Consider the following 21,136-nt stretch of genomic DNA (forward strand, 5'->3'; position numbering starts at 1 on the left):
GACATATTATGAGATTTTTTTAAAGATGTAAACTAAGTCTAAAATAGGTCTGAGCAAAAGTGTGCCGTTTTGGGTGTGTCATTTAAAATGCAAATGAGCGGATGAAGTGCAACCACTGATCACAATGATGGTGGTTTGTTGCAATTGAAACTCAATTGTGCTGTAAAAAATATTTTATCTCTCTCTTTCTCTCCATACTAAATGGTTGTGCTGTGGTTGGATAGTGCAGATAAAGGGGGCGGTATTACCTTATTCTGACATCACAATAAGGGCCAAATTACAATGACCTATTTTTTCACATGCTTGCAGAAAATGGTTTACCAAAACTAAGTTATTGGGTTGATCTTTTTAACATTTTCTAGGTTGATAGAAGCACTGGGGACACAATTATAGCACTTAAACATGGAAAAAGTCAGATTTTCATAATATGTCCCCTTTAAGGTAAGTGGTTGCAATCAAACTCTGAACAACAATTTACTCTAAATATGTTCAATTTACTCTTTAGGTGTGTAATTCAACTCAAATGTTTTACACTGAAATGTTAACTCTCCAATTCTTGCTGTGTAAAAAATTATATTAAAATTGAAACCAAACCTTGCCCAGAAAGGTCAGAAACCCAATAATGGTGATTATGTAAAGAACAATAAATATCACATTTACAATTCTTGCTGCTAAGGTCCAGCACGGTGAGACTTTTTCTTGTTGTTGTTGAGTAAAAACCCAAAACTCCATGAGGATCTGCTTCAGCATGTTGGGCGTACATGTCATCCGTTCAGTTCTACCGGTAACTGTGTCTAGAGAGTAATGCAAGTATTTTACGCCATCTGTGGAAAAAAGTACAAACCATGGATCTGGATAAATGCTGTGGGTCATGTAGAAATGTGTATACATAAATGAATTTGTTTAAAAAATGGTTAAAAATATATTTTTTCTATTCAAATATTTTAACTTATGTGAAGCTGCTTTGCTCTGTTGTGAAAAGTACAACAGAAATAAAATTAAGTTTTAATTTCCCATAAGAACACAAAAATATACAGTATGCTGAACAGAAGATATCAACAGTTGCACAGAATGTCAATAACGTCTTGACAATGTGTATAATGTTTTAATACTTAATCTGCAACATTATTAAGTAAGGAATCAATTATGTTCTGTTGTCTATTCTGGCAATGTAGGTGGTGTGTCTTTTCTGGTTATGTAGTGATTACTACAATCAAGGTTGATGTTGCAGATGACTTTTATCTGTATGGTGGCTTTTCAGTTTTACTGTAAGAATAAGACAGATTTAAGACAATGTTTCTCATATTTAATTGCTGGGTTGATACTTACCATGTTGAATGGTTAAATCTGCTCCGCTTTCTGTTGGTGTTACTGATTTGGTCTCTTTTCCTATAGCAATCAGAATGCTCACAAAGATGGTCTCCAGAATACTTATGCCAATAAGTGAGAAAACCCCAATGCAGTAAATCCCTGTGACAACAACAGCAAACCATTATAGCAAAAAAGAATAAATTAGTTAAATTAAAGTTACATTTCTCTCAAGCATCTGGTCTCAGGGAGAGCTTCATAATCCCATTTCAAAAAGATATTACAGAAAATACACAGAAAATGTGAGCAGGAGTAATAACAGGTTTATATTGACTTACACTAATATTGTGTCGAAATCGTATCGCTGCTTGTGTTGTTAGTAAACATGCTGCACAGCGTTTTGTACATGTAGATGTAAAAGTTTTCTCTGATAGTTCAGAATAACACGCTTGTAAAATTAAACAAAAATTTAAGAGGTGGAGAGCAGCTGCTTTAGTTTTATGGTAGCCTAAATTAGGAATGTCAATTTATGCAATTTCCCATATTCGGTGATCTTTTAAATTAACGATCAATCAATTGAATAATCGTTAACTGTAATAGCGCAATAAGCCTTTACAGCTGTGGCATAGCCAAAGACATAAAAGTGTGCGTAAATACGCCAGCTTCCTCAAGTGAATTAAACTGCCCCACTTTAACTCTGTCAGAGGCTCCTGGGGCATCCTCGGTGGTAGTTGTTCTGCTCAGGTTGATGCACTTAAGATCACTCTAACATTGACTGTACTCAAGTTGTTCTCAGGTGGGCATAGCCCACAGGTACCCATTGTGTTCCTTTGACATCGGGGGACCAATGCACTCTTAGCCTTTCGCAAGATCCTTTGGGGCTGGAGTGCAGTGTGTAACATGCATGCAGAGTAGGGGCACTGGACGGCCCTTGTCTTTTTAGACAGCAGTTCAGCAATAACTTTTAGAGTTCTCAACGGGCCTGAAAATTACAACCCGACCCGACCCTAGATTTTAAAGCCAGAACCCGATCTTAACATTAATAATTTGCCCGAACCCGGTCCGCAGCCCGACTTCTCATACACATATTATCATGACCAGCAGACAGAAATTCAAATCAACCTTAAATGTTCACGCCTTTTAACAATACAAACAACTGAAACAATAAATTTTAAATATATAAATAGGCTGTATCAATATGCCTTAAATATTTAATCAGCACCTTGCATTTGGAGTATTGCGCATAATTTGTAGAATTTCCACCAGAAGCTACCCACCAAACGTGAGACGTCTCCCCGACGTGCAGACCATGTCTATGTTAGGTCGGTTGGTCCAGGCCCTTATCTGTATGTCTATACAACGTGCAGATCTTGTACAGTATCTGGACGTCTGACTATGACCCCTCTTGGACATCAGATAGACGTCCAAAAGGGGTTCGGGAAATCAATACAAAAACATTTTATACAAATGTGGTCTATGAGTTCTGAGTAAAAAAACATAAAAATCACATGTATTTTTAATTTTGTAATTTTGTTAAACTGATAAAATAATGTAATCTTTATATATGAATGAGTGTTCAAAAACATAACACTGCTCATAGATAAAGTTCCACCTTAAATGCTGTCTCTCTCTCTCTCTTTGACTTTTCGTAGTAGTGGTTTGTCTTTGTAAGAGTGTTTGCTAAAGTGTGTTATTCATTGCAAAGAAAATGTGTTATAATCAAAACTCACATGTGGATCTTACAACTTCACTAAAAGTTTATCAACAGGAATACCACATATGTAAAGTCTGTAAATTCATTTTGTGAACCATGTAGTATTGTCTTAATTTCTCAGTTGATTTGAGGTGTCACATCCAACTTATTATTAGGTTCATACCACCACTGGGAATTATATAAATTAAAAGTCCAGATATTATTGTCACATATTCAGACATCAAGAATCGGCCCATGTCTGCATCTGTGTCAGAAAATTCTAGGCTTTACATTTTTGATTGCAGCCATGAGGTTCAATTTTCCAGTAGTAACTTACAGTAGGCAACACCAGGGACGTCACTAGGATTGGAAGACAGGGGGGGCTCAGCCCACAGAGTATTTGTAACTTGTGTTTGCAAAATTTTTGCACTCACATCTGACTGAGCTACAATTATGTCAACATCCAGTCAAGAAACCAAGATGTTAACAAGTAAAACATGACAGACATATCCTCCTCTTCCATTTCTACCCAGCTAGAAATAAAAAGTTCTAAGAACGTTCCCTGAAAGTTCCCGAATGTTCCCAAAAACATTCTGCCAACGTTAAAAGCGGCTAGTTTTTTTTAAGTTCTAGAAACGTTTCTGTTGTCTGAACGTTAGAGTAATGTTACATTTTACCATTTTAAACGTTATGACAATGTCATGTTTTAATGTTCAAACAATGTTTAAAACAACAGCTGTTTATTATATTGACTTGTTTAATTGTTATGTTAGAGAAACATTGCATTTTATTATTTTATAAAACATTATTTCTGTATGCAGTAAATATATTGCTGTAGAAAACTCAATTCACTTACTAGGTTTAGATGTTGATGTTTGTTTCATTTTAAGTCACCCTTATTGTGATTAGTGTTTGTTTTAGTTGGTCTCTTGACACTAGACTTTTTGCTTGCTAGTTTTTTCCTGGTTGTGTTAACTTTGTGTTAATGCACCACATTTGCCATGAACATGTAAAGTTAACAGTGTAATTCTGTGGCAGTTGGTATAATGGTAAAGATCATCACCTAATTCATTTACCAATCAAAAGTTCATTCTCTGTCAAAAATGTAAACGAGATCCAGCACTTTCACAACAGTTTGTCATTAAGGAGTTTTAGAAACTTTGGACAAAAATATCTGCTGTATAACTGGGATGCACAAACATCAAGAATCAGACTATGAATCTCAATCATGGTGACAATTAAATGATAAACTTCATGCTGCAATGCATGCTGGGTATTAACAAATTACAAAGCTCATTCAGGACTCCCAGCATGCACTGCAGCATGGATAAATAAGGATTTTTTAAACAATTTTAATTGTCACCATGGTTGAGATTCATAGTCTGATTCTTGATGTTTGGGCATCCCAACTATACAGCGGATATTTTTTGTCCAAAGTTTCTAAAACTCCTTAATGACAAACTGCTGTGAAAGAGTTGGATCTAATATACAATATTGGCAGAAAATAAACTTTTGATTAGTAAATGAACAAGGTGATGATCTTTACCATTATGTACCAACAACCACAGAAATACACTAATAACTTTTCATAACAAACGTGGTGCATTACCACAAAGTTAACACAACCAGGAAAAAACTAGTAGGCAAAAAGTCAAGTGTCAAGAGACCAACTAAAACAAACACGAATCACAATAAGGGTGACTTAAAATGAAACATCAACATCTAAACCTAGTAAGTGAATTGAGTTTTCTACAGCAATATATTTACTGAACATTCAGAAATAATGTTTTATAAAATAATAAAATGCAATGTTTCTCTATCATTTACATAACAATCAAACAAGTCAATATAATAAACAGCTGTTGTTTTAAACATTGTTTGAACATTAAAACATGACATTGTCATAACGTTTAAAAATGGTAAAATGTAACATTACTCTAACGTTCAGACAACAGAAACGTTCCTAGAACTTAAAAAAAAACTAGCCGCTTTTAACGTTGGCAGAATGTTTTTGGGAGCATTCGGGAACTTTCAGGGAACGTTCTTAGAACTTTTTATTTCTAGCTGGGTACTCTGTTAAATAAAAGTTACTGTAATGTTAGCTTTTAGACACATCAAAGCTGCATGGGGGAATTTAGGCCAGACTTTGCTCCTGATTAGTTATTCTATAAGCAATGACTTAAATGCTATCTGTATGCTTTTGTAACTGTATGATAAAGTAATAGCATACTATATCTAATTTCTATATTAAGTTGTCCACACACAGAATGCTATGGTGGATAGGTTCAATCAGACTAGAGTTTTAAAGTCATAGTGATATTTGACAACACACAGGTTTGAGCATTTCTTAATTAAAGATGATTTATTCTGCCAAATGAATACAATGTATAATATAAATCAACAACAAAAAGGCAGTATTTTACCAGGTAAGCTATTGATATGGATCCTTTTTAAAGTGGCTACTGTATAAATACAATAACCTGATGGCGGAAGGAATAAAAGATTTGGAGTAATGATTACTGTATAATATGTACTGTATGACTGCTTTCATTTTTGTTTCACATGTGTATCTGTGGAGAGTGTGGGCATTTACTCATCTTTAGCCTACTTTTAGGTAACATCTACGTATTTAATATTTAATTTATCACATTATATGATTAAAATAGTCTCAGACCTAGTTGCTTATTGTTATAAGAAATTCAAGAAAAGAAAAGAAAAACTATCCTTAGACCTATAGACCATTACTGACCTCAATCACACCGGGTCCGGCTCTCTCAGAATCAACTGGCCTGCCAATCTCCTGCAGCTGCTTCTCTTTCTCTCTCCTAAAATATTTTCTAATATCCATCTCATCTGCTCAATGAATTGAAGGATACAACAGTATTGCATTAACAGGGACCCTATAATAACATTTAGTTTTCAGTGACAACAACATTCTATGGGGACTGATACTGTTGAATATGCCTCTTTTAGAGATATTTTATTTAAGAGATATTTTATTTTAAAGATTATTAAGCCTATATTGTTGGCAAAGAATAAAGAGTTGTGATTAGATTGCTAAGTTAACAATTTCTTGTATTTTGCTTGTGCAAGACTAAAGTTTTTCATGACATAGCAACCAAAATATTTCCATTCCTTTGCCTCAAGAAAACGTAGCTAAAGGTAAGCAGCTAGCAGGTAATTAAAAACAACTTACAATTTCACTCCTCCGTATCACGACACTTACCAATCTTTATTTTGCCATAGCGTGCGTACGAGCGTGTGTATTAGTGATGGGCAGTCCGGCTCTTTCCATTGATTCGGCTCAAGCGCTGGCTCTACATTTTTGTGATGGCAGTCCGGCTCTTTTCATAGATTCGGCTCTTCTGGCTCGGCTCCCTTAGAAGAGCCGGCTCCCCTGCATGCGTCTGAAGATTCGGCTCTGCTCGTTCGCTACAAAGAATCAGCTCTTAGAGCCGCTCGTTCGCGAACGACCCATACAGGCAACCGGAAGCGATCGCCGTTTTCCGGTTTGGTCACTTGACGTTCGACATCTAGCGTATTCTGTCCGACTTGTCAGATGTTTTTTTGTAGCTGGATATATAACATTTGTTGAGTCTAAATATTAATGAGGATACGGTTTTTGATAAATCAAATTTTACTGTTGTTCTTATAATCACTTAGGGGGGCTTAGGAACATTTTGGGGTAGCTTCAGCCCCCCTAAAATAGGCCTAACGACGTCCCTGGGCAACACTGAAGTATGTTGATTGCAGTTCCAAACAAATCTGACATTTTTTTAAAGAACTGAGAACTTTAAAGAAATTTCTTATGTTTTATCTGTGTTGTTAATTCGGTTATATCAACCACCACTTCTGATCATCAACGTAATTAATTAAACATCAGCAATGTTATGAATCACAAGTAAGTTGCGCTGTTAACAAACACTTAGTGCAATAATAATGTGTTTTAATAAACACTATTATCAAGCACACACACTACAACATAAATCAAAGAGTCAAACTACCCAACTAAAGGAAACACTGATCATCATGATGGTGACAAAACATGTTCAATAAAAATGTAAATTCTCAAAAATGAGCGGTAGAAATTACAAAAAATAAAGTAAATTTGGTTTGTTTAGCCAGTATGGTCCTTCAAAACAATGCTTTGTTAAAACAACTTTGTGTAACGGTGATGACATTGTTTTAGAGAATGTACATGTAACAATTATCCAGCGAGAGGAAGCGAGCGAGGAATAGTGAAGTTCACGTCACTTCACTTTTAATTTTTGACCGATAGAGAGAGAGAGAGAGAGAGAGAGAGATAGATATAGAGAGTGAGAGAGAGAGAGAGAGAGAGAGAGAGAGAGAGAGAGAGAGAGAGAATTGAATTTGAAAAAAAACTTTATTAACAATTAATATTTAATTACTCTCCCCAACCAAATAAACAAAAAATAAGAAGAAAAAAAATAACTTCAACAAAGTTGGATCACCACAAAATTCACCAACAAAGTCATAAAGAAAAACACAATTCACCCTCACATACTGCACACAAAGCATCATAAATACACCATCGATTCAAAAGTGGAAAGATCTTCCATGATTTTATAAAATCTAAAATCTTTCAAAACTCTAGACTTTACGAAGGACACAAAACATGCGTTGACATCATCCAGAACCCCTTGTTCTATTTTATTTTTCCTGGAGATGTAAATGGCCATTTTTGCTTGCCCCCTAAAAAATTCAACAATTGACACTTAAAACGATTCGCCCGACAATATTTAAAACCCAAAATAAAAGTCTCAATACAAAACCTTTCATTAAACCTGGCAAACAAATCCTTTAAGTTCATGAATGAAAATTCAAGTCTAGACCAAAGTGCAAATGCATGAAATACAGTCTCCCTCTGCTGACAAAAAGCACAAGCAGGACTGACTTCTGGGTTAAACAAAGAAATAAAAAAATCACAGCAATTGCGCCATGGAGATTTTCGTATTGGATGTCACCTGTTCTCTTTGATAATGGTGGCTTATAAAGTGACCTCCATTCAGGTTTAACATCATCACTCAGTTTAAAAAAACGCCAAGGTGTATCAACTCTTTCGGCAAACAACTTCTTATTAAAAACATAAACACAGGCTCTGTACATTTTTTTTACCTTGACTTAAAAACAATCCAAAAAGAAAGATTCACATGGCTTTAGCAACAGACTTAAACCCTCATCAAGACTGGGTTGGACAATTTAACATGGAAAGGGATCATCTACTTCAGGAGTGCTATCCCCTGAGAAAAAATCTTTCAATAAGTGATCCTCCTCAATTGTAAAACATTGTTTTATCTTATTTAAAAACCGTTCAAACAAGCGGATGGACCTGACACCTATGTATTTGGATGCTGCCTCCACATTCTTGAAATCTGGTCCAGCTACAGAGAGTAAATGACCCAACGTGAAAACCTTAGATCTCTGCAAAAAAGTGTTAAAGCCACTGCAAAATCCTGGGAGTTAAATTAACACTGCTCAGTGTTTATGTAGGTCCACTCTCCAGAGTGTTAAAAAGTAACACCGGAGAGATTTAAAAGCTGCAATCTGTGACTTTATACTCTCTATCACCATCTCTGTTTGAAAACTGAAATTGCATTTTAGATCTTACTTGTAGAGTTATTTTCTTATCTGATGCAGGGTTTACACCAAACGCGTTTAGGGCGTCAAAATCGCGTCTACCGCGCCTAGTTTGCAGCTTGAACACTTGAATGCATTCGCGCGTGTAGAGCGGAGTAGACGCGCGGAAAAAGCAAGCATTTGACGCGCGTCCGAGGCAAACTCCGCTTCTTGTGGGAGGGGCAACTGCTGTGCGAGTGTCTGTTTGCAACATGACTGATGTTGATTGTGCATGATGTTGAGTTACCAGTTTGTATTGGGTAACCTTACTATAGGGGGAAAATAAACGGCGCGGGTCGATAAACGTAACCTAACTCAAAAGTAAAGTGTGTATTACAACTTACCAGGTTGCCCAAAGTCCTTACTGACACTCTTCAAAGCGAGGTCCTTTTTATTCCTGTATCCTATAGAAATAAGAACTTGTGTCATATAGCTCCGAGTGACTGCCTGAATGAGTGACTCTGGGCGGGGCTGCCACCACAGCAGCAGGCAGGCTCCTGATTGGTTAAAGTTCAAATTTTTCAACTCGGGCGTCAGCCGCAAATTCGCGTGAACCGCAAAATGCACAAAAGCACCATTCGCGCGTACCGCGCACAACGCTCAATTTGCGCCTTTCGCACGAGCTTCACGCGCGAATGAGGCGGTCTTCCGCTCCGCGCCGAACGCCTATTCCGCGCCGCGGGACCTCCTGACGTGCGTCAACGCGTCTCCACATTGACTTAACATTGAAATCACTCGCGCTTCACGCCTCTAGCGCGGTTGGTGTAAATGCACCATTAGGATTAGATGTTGGCTGTTTCATTTAAAGTCACCATTATTGTGGTCAGTGGTTGTTTTAGTTGGACTCTTGATTCTTAGTCTTAGCTTTACAGCTTTTTTGGCTGTTATAATTACATGTGTTTAAAACATGTTTGTTGTGGCAAAGACACTAGTGCATTTCTATGATTATAATGGTTGTTAGGATATACTTCAAATAGCACTCTATTTAAAAATGATTTCTTTAGTGATTTCTTCCTAGAAGTATTTATTTCTGTAAATAATGACACTGTAGTACGAGATCCAGCTATCTCATAGCAGTTTTTCATTCTGAACAATTTTTGAACACTGGCACTTAGAATTAGTCGTTGTGTTATGTAGACACACAAATATCAAGAATCAGAGTATGAATCACAATGATGGTGACAATAGAATGAAAAGCTTCATGCTGCAATGCATGCTGGGTATCAACAAATTACAAATCTCATCCAGGACTCCCAGAATGCACTGGGGCATGAATAAATAATGACCTTTTTTTACCATTTTCTTTGTCACCATTGTTGAGATTCATACTCTGATTCTTGATGTCTGTGCATCTACATTGTGCAGTGGTTAATGCTAATGTGCACACTATCAAAATCCTTCAGAATAACAAGCTGCTATGAGAGTTCTGGACCTTAAACTGTAGTATTTCATTTTTAACAGAAAAAGATGCTTTTGATGAGTGAGGAAAAACGAATTTAAAAAATCTGTTCGTTTAAATGTTTATGTTTGACAATGTATATTAACTATCAATATTCAATTCCACAATTGCTTTTTCTACTACAATATAGCAGTTAGAAAAAAACAATAAGCTAACAGTTAAGAGTCAAGTCCAACTAAAACAACCACTGATCACAACAATGGCGACTCCAAATGAAACAGCCAACATCCAAACCCAAGTCAAGAAAATAACTCCACAAGCAAGATGTAAAATGCAATTCTAGGCTTCAAACAGAGATGGTGATAGAGAGGAGAAAGTCACAGACTGCAGATTTCAACTCTTAACACTCTGGAGAGTGGACCTATATAAACACTGAGCAGTGTTAATTTAACTCCCCGGATTTTGCAGTGTATCTAATCTCATTTCAAATAGTTTTTCTAATATTTTTGAAAACTGTGAAAGAAGAGAAATTGGTCTATAATTTGAAAGTAAATGACTGTCACCATTTTTGTAAATAGGGATAACTTTAGCTATTTTCATATTGTCCGGAAAAACTCCAGTTTAGAGAGATAAATTGAAAATATAGGTTAATGGTTTAACGACAAATGTTATAACTTCCTTAACTATTACCATATCTATATCGTTAAAATCAGTTGATTTTTTATTTTTGAATTTATTTATTATATTTATTATTTCATTTTCATCTACTGATTTTAGAAATATTGAGCTTGTATTTGATTTAATTATGTCAACTTCCACACCTGCCTTTGATTCTGGTTGCACTATATTGTTTGCTAAATTGGCTCCTACATTTACAAAATAATTATTAAATTCATTAGCAATATCGATTGGATTGATTATAGTTTTCAATTGATTTATGAAGTACCTAGGATATTCACTTTTCTTAGTATTTCCTTTAATTGCACTATTTAGTACCTTCCAAGTCTCTTTAATGTTACTTCTATGTTTCTCTAATAAATTATTATAATAGTCCTTTTTAGTTTTCCTTAATATATTCACTAACTTATTTTTATATTGTTTATATTTAAGTTCAGCTTCCTTTGTTCTTTTTTCTAAAAAAAAATTATATAGAAGATTTTTCTTGTTACATGCATTTTGGAGTCCTTTAGTGATCCAGGGTTTAGCTTCATACTTTGACTGTTTTTGTATGCGCATAGGACAATGTTTGTTGAGTAAATGGGTAAAAATAGACAAAAAAATTTCATAAGATTCATTTGGATCATTAATTGAGTAGACTTCATTCCAGGTCTGTACACTTAGTTCATGTTTAAAGGCTTTTATGGAAGCTGTGGTTCTAAGTCGTTTAAAATTATATTCCCCTTGTTTCTTAACTTTTTGATTCTGAAAAAAGTGTTGAAGTGTACTGAAGACAGGTAAATGACCACTTATATAATTTATAAGGAGACCACTTTCTATTCTACTATCAACTACATTTGTAAAAATATTGTCAATTAATGTTGAACTATTGGATGTAATTCTTGTTGGTTTTATAATAGTGGGAAAAAAACCTAAACTAAACATAGTATCCATAAAGTTTCTATGTGTTTGTAATTTAGACGCATTCAATAAATCAATGTTAAAATCACCACAAACAAAGGTTACCTTTGACATATCAAACATTTCCACAATTTTACTGTTAAACGTATCAATACATGACCCTGGAGCCCTATATATACAGCTTACCCGGATCGTTTGCAATTTTTTAACCATTATTTCCACTGTTACACATTCCATAATATTGTCTATTTTTTTTGTCATATTTTTTACTATTTTACTATTAAACTCACTACATACATATAAAGCTACCCCACCTCCTTTTTGTTAGTTCTATTCACATTGTATAAATCATACCCCTCAAGTTTAGTGTCACATTCTCTATTTACATTTAACCAAGTCTCTGAGAAAGCAATAATATGAAAATTAGGAAATTGTTTTAAGTAGTCCTTAATTTCCCCAAAGTTGGTATACAAGCTTCGACTGTTGAAGTGTATTATTGATAAAGCATTATGCATTTTTATAGTAGATTTGAATTGTTCATTCGTGTAATACTCACAGTGGCAATTGTTTGTGTAAAAATGATTCTCTGGATCAATTTCATTCTCCATGTCGTAATTCTTATAATCAGTAAACTCAAAACACTTCATGTTTATACTGCGTGTTTCTTTCATCGCATCGCAGTTAGATGTTCCGGATTGATCGTATTCCGTGTCATTTCCATCATCTGAAGTTGGAGTAGAGTTTTTTAACACTTCAGTCATGTTGAGTAAACTTTCATTATCACATTCGGCAATTGATTATCAGAGATTCACATAGTACACCGTTTTGAGATTTAATTCCTGTACGGATCCAAGTCCATATGACTTTTGCAGATTCTGGAGGACCAATTTGACGAATCATAACTTTACAATTTCTTGTCCAAGTTGCCTGTATTTTATTTTGTCGTCGGAGAATACGCGCTTGTCGTGCTATATCAGCATTCTTTTTAGTCAAATGTTCATTTATGTAAACTCCGGTTCCAGACAATTTTTTTGCTTCCTTGAGCAATTCCAATTTGCTTTTGCGATTAATGAAGCGAACTACAATATTCGCCTTTCCATTTTCCCTTTTAGGAAACGTATGGCAAGCAGCGATGTCATTACTTTTAATCGGCATGTTGAGATTGTTGAAAAACTGTATTATTTGTTGTTCTAATGATTGTAGTTCATGAGCCGGTGCGTCCTCACCTTTATCAACACTCGCTGCCGCTCTGGCATACGTTCGATGTCGTGTCTCCAATCCGGTTATGATTATATCCTCCATACGGGTGTATTGTTCCAAATCGTCAACTTTCCTTTCCAGATTCATAATCCGTTCATCCTTTTCTTTTATTATTGTTTTAAGGAGTTTCACTTCGTCCATTAGCTCCATGAGTTTTGTTTGTTGTTTAGAGACTTTGCTCAACTCTTCCGACATAAAACTCAATGATTTCTTTATTTCCTCCATTTCATCAACTTTCATTTTCGGCGGCATTTTTCTTTTCCTTTAGTTTGTGTAGCTTAGTTTTAATTTTTAAAGAGTCTTTTTAAGTTAAATTCGAAAAGCTTGAGCAGCGTCTGGATAGCATGCTGCGTGCTGTAAGTGTGCCCAACACCTGTGCTTGTGGGACCGACATGCTTCCCCAAACGAGCGGACAGCACGCGGTCCAAAAGCCAAGTGCGAAAAAAGTAATAAAAAGTCGCAAACACTTAACCAAGACACCAAAGAGAGAAAGAATAGAAAAGATTGACTCACACAGGACGCCACTCGTACTCACACCACTCCGTCCACTCGCACTCAGTCACACCGGAAGTGAACGATAGAGAGAGAGAGAGAGAGAGAGAGAGAGAGAGAGAGAGAGAGAGAGAGAGAGAGAGAGAGAGAGCATGAGAGAGCGAGGTTGCAGACCCAGATAGTTAAGGTGGAACTGGTATATTTGGGAATTATCTATAAGCAATATTTTTGAACATATATTCATATATAAAGATTATATATACACATCTGATGTCTAAAATAGCAACATTTTTAATAGTTTTACTTTGCGTGGAGGTCCCCTTGACATCAATATTGGATGTTCAGAACACGTCATAAAAAGACGTCATAAAAACGTTCATTCTGGCTCCTCACGGGACGTCGAAATTACGTCTTTTTGAGATGCCTTGCTCAGTGGGTAGTATCACCGCAAACACTTTCCAGACCTCTGATTTTCCCACTCCTGTAGTAGCGATGGTGAATTCACCTGCGGCCCTCCGATGTCTCCGTAGGAACGTAAACTTGTATTACAAAGCTCCGGGAATTCCGACACACACAGTAGCCTACAAGCTTTTCATCAATTTAGCTTTTTGCTCTTGTTGGATGCCGCATCTATTTTGAACTTGAACCGCAGCGTGAGCTCGACACAACAACAAACCGTCCCCGCCCCTCTCCATGATGCATGTTGCATGCAGCAGCCATACTTTTTTTTACGGTGAACAGCAGCAATGATTAATAAAAAAAAATTCACTAAGGGAAGATTGAGCTTGAGGTCCGACCCGGGTCATTTGCTTATATTTTGGGCCAACCTGACCCATTGAGAACTCTAATAGCGTTCATTAACCACCAGGGTGGCATACGCTCATGGTGGATGTCGCAACTCACCTGACACCTCCTGTTGTGAAGTCAGCAGAGACTTTAGTCTATACGCACCACATGTATCCCGGGCAATCTTAATCGTGCAGCTATGTGCTCTTATGACAGGACATGACCCACGGGGAGTGGAGACTTCACCCTGACATGGTTCAGTGCATTTGGGAGATATTCAGTAAACCTCAGGTTGACCTGCTGCTTCTTCGGACAGATTCCATTGCCGTTATGGTGCCCTGACTGGGGGATTGGAGAAATATCTTTTCTACCCCCCAGGTGTATGTAGTACTTCCTTTAGGATCAGTTGGTGAACTTGCAAGTGCTCCTTCAGGAAGAAAAGACCCAACCCTTTTTGTTGTGTTTGGTATGCGCTGCACCATACTGGAAACACACTCAGAGTATTATGGCTTCCGACCAGCTCTTTGTCTGCTCACGCCTGCGGTGTGAAACGGTTGTAACTTTACGTTATGTCTTCATTGATTGTTGTCGATGGGTCAGTGCCACAGTTATATGCCAGCCAGGACTATTCTGGTTTTAAACAGAATTTTGGCGCCCTTAATAGTCCCTAATGTGACATGTAACTGTGTTCACTGTCATGCCGTGACTCCGCAAGTGACATTATGTTACACACATAGGATTTGATTAGCTTAACTTATTTGTTTTTATTTAATCAATGGGCATAGCCTGTAGGCTGAGGTGGATACCAAAACCATACTTGTGTCATTTTATCAAGAAGCTTCTTAAAGTTTCACTTTAGGGTGAATTTAAAAGAATATTGAACAAGTATTTTGGGTGACCCTTTTTATTTATTTATTGAATGCTAGACATTAAGTTGTTGTTATTTTCATCTGCAAGTAGAATTACACAATGCACTTTTTTCAGTCAGCTAGGTCTATGTGTTTTCAAGGTTTTATTGAATGCTACCTCTGACTAAGAATGCATTACTCTGCACTTGTATAGTCTATTTTGGAATTGTAAGAGCAATAAACATATAATGCAATGTTAAGGAATTCATGTTTTTTTCATTCAGATATGTAAATCAATATGTATAAATTGCTATTAGTCAATTAATGGGGAAATAACCGAGAATCGAATCGAAATCGAATCAGACTGGAAAAAGGAATCGTTACATTAATCGATGCATTGCTGTTTTATGAGGTAGGTAGCAAGGCGAATTACAATAATACTGCCCCCTTTATCTGCACTATCCAACCACAGCACTGCCATTTAGTGCAGAGAGAAAGAGAGAGAAAAGAAGGACTTGACAGAACAATTGAGTTTCAATTACAACAAACCACCATATTTGTGATCAGTGTTTGCATTTCATCGGCTCATTTGCATTTTAAAGGACACTCCCAAAATGACACATTTTTGCTCACACCTTCAAAGTGGCAATACTAACATCTTAATGCCATGGGCCCTTTAAAACTTAGCAGAGCTTAGCAGAGCAGTTTGTGGAGCTGTTTGAAAACTTGTGATAGCTGCCCACTGCTCCGGGTGTATATGTGTTCATGACTTCCAGTGCATGTGTTCACTATTAACTGGATGGGTTAAATGCACATTCCAAGTATGGGTTACCATACATTGGCAAATACGTCACTTTCAAGATCATCAAATTCTAATATTTAAAGAAATGCCATGCAGGCGTGTTTGAAGTGTGGTAAAGTGGCATAGCATCACTAGTACATTCAAATCAAAGCTTTTTATGTTACCACTCATGTAGACTTACCAATCAGTGGCATTTCACTGGCAGTAGATGGCAGCTTGTCATTAAGAATCAGCAGTAACACAGAAATGGACAGCAGCAAAGTCACTTTAAAGCCCAGCTTGTCTGCTACAGATGCATTTATGAAGAAGGAGGCCACATCCAGAATAAGAAAACAAAATACTGGAAAAATTAAGTTGATGATATACAGCAAAGGTCTCCTTTTGATGGTGATCTGCAATATAAGAATATTGCATGAACAATACAGCAAAACCTAAAAATGTATGATGTCACAGCCTGTCTATCTGTCTGTCTATTCTGCAATGCTGAAACTGCCCAACTAGTTATTATCATGCAAGTTGATACACTGTAAACCCAAACAGTATAATGTGCTCATTTAAAATGAGTGAACTGAACTCAAAACTGTGAAAAAGTGTATTGGACTTAAAATTTTTATGTGTTTTCAACAAGTTCGCCATTTTAAGTTCCACAAACTCAAATAAAATGAGTCAAAGAACTCAAAAAATTTATTTATTACTTCCAAACGGAGTAATTTCAATACCACTGCCTCACTGTACTAAACACTGCAAATAATTACAAACTTTTGGTAGTTGTGATGAGTTCAAATTGCCAGGTAAGCTAAGAAAGAGTCTGGCACTGCAAATTTACTTCAGTTTAAAGTTAAATCAACACGATTGGTTGAGGAGGTTCCAGTTCCCAGCATGCTTTGCATGAGCCTGCAATACGAGAGCATTTTTTGAAATTAAGTGCTATTTTATGTGTTTTTTAGTAAAGAGAGAGACTCAGTAGTGTTAAACATTTATTTATGTTGGAGATTTAGAAGAGTTTGCTATTTTTTAGTTTTGTGGTTACCATTGTTCAGAAGTGTAGTGCCTGTGCTTAGGATGTAGGTTGGATATATGTTGGTTTATCATATAAACTATGACTGTGTGAAAGTCTGCACTGAGTTCAGTCTCAATATACTTTCACTTCACTTGTCTTAAATTTTCATGAGTCACATGATCTGTTTCTGTGACTTGTGAACAAAATGTATTGGTAAAAAGAGGTTTTAAGTACGGTATACAAAAAATATATATGGTAAAACAGTCCTTATAATAAACAGTAGTTTTATGTATATTGTACTTAAAGATTTAATAAAACGAAGCATAAACTTTTAAGTTTGGGTTAACTGAAATTTTTTAAGTTATATTTACTTAAAATTTTTGATGTTGGTTTACTTAAAAAAAATTATGTAATCAGTTTCAACAAAATTTTTGAGTACTCTGAACTTGTCGGGTTTTACAGTGTAGTAAAAATGTAGCCTATGGCCATCTAAATACATATGAACCATTATGTACTGTTCCACACTATAAACGTTTTAATCGCATGCATGCACCTTGTCGTGTCTGGCTGGAGGTTAACTTCCAGGCTCTGTTTGTTTACTAGTGGCTAAACTGACCTCTGGAACAAATACAGATAAAGATAGCCGATCTGTAGTTAACATTGTATACATTAATTTTACACCGTAACGTTAGCTCAATGAGTTAAAGTCATTTACTTGTTATTTATTTAGCTTGTTATCAGAAATAGTCTGCTCTAAAGGGACTCTGTTATTGATTATGTTTGCAGAAGTCAACCAGAAGTTAAGATTGGGCCATTAAAGGCATTTGTTTATGTTGTTGCTGCTGAAACAGTCTACACTATACTGCACTTTACTATACTATACAATATTATACTATACTGCACTACCCTACACTACTGTATACTATACTATACTATACTATACCATACTATACTGTTCATTATGTGCACACCCCTATTTTTTGCTATTTCAGTCATTTCTGTGATAATAAATGTGCTGTATCTTACAACAATTTTATATGGTCTTTACATTGTGTGCAGAGGCACAGTCATTTTGGGACAGAAGTGGCCCCCTCCAAACTGTGTTGCCCTTCCACAAACAATATAGCCTTTTGAATTGTACCTGAAATATTTTGCGATTTTGTGAGAACCACATGGTACTGCAATCAGCTATTGATGCATTTATATTGAGAAGTTCCCACTCTCCCTGGGTCTGAAAGTTCTCCTGAGATTCAGAGGTAAGATACTTTGAATCAGTGAGGTCACGAAAGCTTAGCTCCTCATCTGTGAAAATAATGAAAGCAAACAATTGAACATGCATTAGAATTTGATTCATTTAAAGTTAAACAATTCATTTGTTTGTTTTACCTGTATAGCCTAAAGATTGAAGTGTTAAATTGCAGATTTGTGTGTCAAATGGAAACCTGTACAAGTCCATCTTACAGACTGAGGTCACAGATAAAATATCCACTGTGGTTAGAAGGCCGTCATTCTTTATCTGCACATATTGAGACTCCTTTGATCCAATCTCTGTTTTGATGCTAAATGAACAAAACAAAATAAAAAGTGAAAACAAATATTCAAGAGAAACTCTTATAATAATGAACTGATTTTTTATATGACGCATCTTTTTGTGTGGTTTTATTTATTGGTTTCTCTTTTTTTAACCATTGTCGCTTGGGTTTGGGGTTTTTGTTGCATAAAATGACATCCAAACCAAACCTCAATTCTACCCTCAACTCCAAGCGTCCATGGTTTAAAGCTATGGTCTACGATTTCAAAGATTGTTCATTATTAATAACCTCCTTCAGATGCTGGTTATGGCTCTACAGTAAAATCCTAACAATATGAAGAGAAAAAGAATGAAAAAAAAATCCATTCAGTCTATTGGGTGTAAAGCTGCAGAGAATGCTCATGCTGCCGGTCGGCATTGGAATGTTAGCCGTAGTGTTGTAGTCGAGTCCAAGCCGAGACCGACTCGAGACCAGGTCAATCACGCTGTGTTAATTGAATTAATTTATTTCACCTGCAGTGTGTTAAAGTAACATTGAAGCAGTGTAAGAGTCAATTGGATATTTTAAGTGATGATTTTTTGATTATTGAAGACACCTGATAATGAGCAGAATCACTGAAGGAAAGAGAAACACAAGAACTACAACTGACTTCCAGCCACTGCTTTAGATAAAATCAACTCAAAAGACATTAAATCTCTCTTATTACCAAACAGGCTGTTCTTATTTCTGTCAACTGTCACCATTTGTCTGATTTTTTTTTTTTTTTAATTAGAGTTTAAGATGTTGATGTTTTATTGAAAATGTTTGGTCACCCTTATTGTGATCAGCGTTTCCTTTAGTTGGACAGTTTGACTCTTTATTCTTGGTTCCTGTCTTTTTAAAAACACATTTTTTTTTGTATAGAATAGTGATGGAAATTTTCGTTCATTTAGGTGACTCGTTCATTTTCAGTTCGTTCACCAAAATGATTCGTTCAGATTCGTTCACTGATTCGTTCAGTGACCATTTCTTAATTTTACATAAATACGCCAATAGGTGGCGAAGATGTGTGTCATTATGTGTTATAAGACAATGAAAGACTTTTTGCAAAAACTCATTAGTTTTTATTAAAGCTCAAATTGTGAAATTCTAAGCATCATTTTATCAAGCTACGTACATTTATAGTACATCTAATATGGATTTGTTGTAAATAAAGACTCCCGTGCTGTGAGTGATTGGCATGCCTCCTCTGGTTCAGTCAGTCATCAGATCCTCATTCACGAATCATATAGTTTCAGTCATGTCGTTCAAGACTTCGTTCAGACGCAGATGACTGACTAACGTTCAGTTAAAGGGTGGATTCGTTCAGCAGCTCAAACTTATATAGACGATTGGCTCAGGGTAAGAGAACACCAGCTGCCACACATTTATTTTTACTACAGTAACCAGAGTGACCAAGATAGTTGTAGTAAAACTATATTAAACAGAAATACCAAATTTTTCTACAGTAATTACCTTGATAATCATCTGTATTAAGGTAAATAGCCCGCCTAAATATGGTTACTATAACTTACTAAAACAAAACCACATGATTCTTTCACAGGATTGTTTACATTGCACTCGCTTTTTTGTAAGATCCCTCTCATTTATTAGGTTGTAACTTGTACCAGTCATTCAGTTTTTTTTAAGAACGCGATCTCTCTCTCGTTCGTTCAGACTCAAAACAGCGGCTCGGTCAGTGAAGGGCGTATTCATTCAGTACGTTTAGCCAATCATATGCTCAGCCACAGCTCATATTCGATTGCCATTGGCTTGTACTTTTGTCACTCTTTGAAGGCAGAAAGAAAGCTGCGCTTCATTTGTCCGTGCTCCTCAAGAAGGGAGGGAAATTTCAGTGAACGAGAAATATGAGTGAATGGATGGCGTGAACGAGAACGATCCGTTCACCTAAAAGATTCGTTCAAAAAGAACGATTCGTTCACGAACGTAACATCACTAATAAAGAAAGTTAGAAGTAAACTAGTAACATAGCATGTAAAAGAAAAATTTGTTAATCCACAAAATCTTATTAAAAGGCTTTATTTTGGTTGTTAACTTATCATTCACGTAACTCTGCAAGCAAGTTGTAGTTTTAGTTTTCAAACAGCAATGATGATAGTTTTCATTTAACTCTAGGGATTTATTTCATTTAATTTTCTGTCTTTCTTCATGATTTTCTCTAGAAAAAGAGTTGTCAAAATAAAAAAAGAATGCTCTTGTAATGCAATATGTTACTTTATCCTCTCTATCACCATCTGAAACCTAAAACTACATTTACTACTACTTACTTACTTAGAGGTGTTGGCTGTTTTATTTAAAGTCACCATCATTGCGGTCAGTGTTTGCATTTCATTAGTTCATTTACATTATTAAAGATAGACCAAAAACTGCACATTTTTGCTTGCACCAAAGTGGCAACTTTGACATGTTCTATTAAATTATCTGTGTGGTATGAGCTAAAACTTAACGTACAGTATGCTTTTTGGGGACACCAAAGGCATATTTTACACATTAAAAAAATCTCATAATATGATCTCTCTAGCACTTTTGTGAGTCAAAGAAACTCTGGCCTTGTTATATTAACTTAAAATAATATTATGAATGATATATATTAGTATATTTACTCAGGAAACATTTGTTTCACTTACTAATAGCTGATTAGTAAGTTAACCTTAATTTACCTTTTAAGTTTGCTTTGGAAAAATAAGGGCAATCGCTTTCATTCGGTTTTTTTTATGTAAACTGAGCTTGTTAGAATATACAGTGTAGCAATGCATTTACAT

General features: G+C 35.8%; 1 protein-coding gene across 1 annotated transcript; it reads right to left on the reverse strand.

Annotated features, from left to right (window-relative positions):
- Positions 1 to 1,213: 1,213 nt before the first annotated feature.
- On the reverse strand, positions 1,214 to 20,680 carry LOC141349178 (5-hydroxytryptamine receptor 3C-like). Its single transcript, XM_073857898.1, has 6 exons — positions 20,646 to 20,680; positions 18,190 to 18,362; positions 17,945 to 18,105; positions 15,985 to 16,234; positions 1,330 to 1,470; positions 1,214 to 1,266 (listed from the first exon to the last, which is right to left on the reverse strand). Exons 1-6 carry the CDS (start codon positions 20,678 to 20,680, stop codon positions 1,214 to 1,216), a joined length of 813 nt encoding a protein of 270 aa, XP_073713999.1.
- Positions 20,681 to 21,136: the final 456 nt, after the last annotated feature.

Source organism: Misgurnus anguillicaudatus, chromosome 19, assembly GCF_027580225.2.
Source record: "Misgurnus anguillicaudatus chromosome 19, ASM2758022v2, whole genome shotgun sequence".
Classification (NCBI taxonomy): Eukaryota; Metazoa; Chordata; class Actinopteri; order Cypriniformes; family Cobitidae; genus Misgurnus; species Misgurnus anguillicaudatus.

What these genes read in the sequence shown, in the direction of transcription:
- LOC141349178 (XM_073857898.1), bottom strand. Translation starts at nt 20,680, where the DNA reads ATGGTGACTTTAAATAAAACAGCCAACACCTCTAA. An exon ending in AAAATCGCAAAATATTTCAG is followed by an intron (nt 16,235 to 17,944) that starts GTACAATTCAAA and finishes ATACATTTTTAG; the next exon opens with GTTTTGCTGTATTGTTCATG. An exon ending in AGATTTAACCATTCAACATG is followed by an intron (nt 1,267 to 1,329) that starts GTAAGTATCAAC and finishes TTATTCTTACAG; the next exon opens with TAAAACTGAAAAGCCACCAT.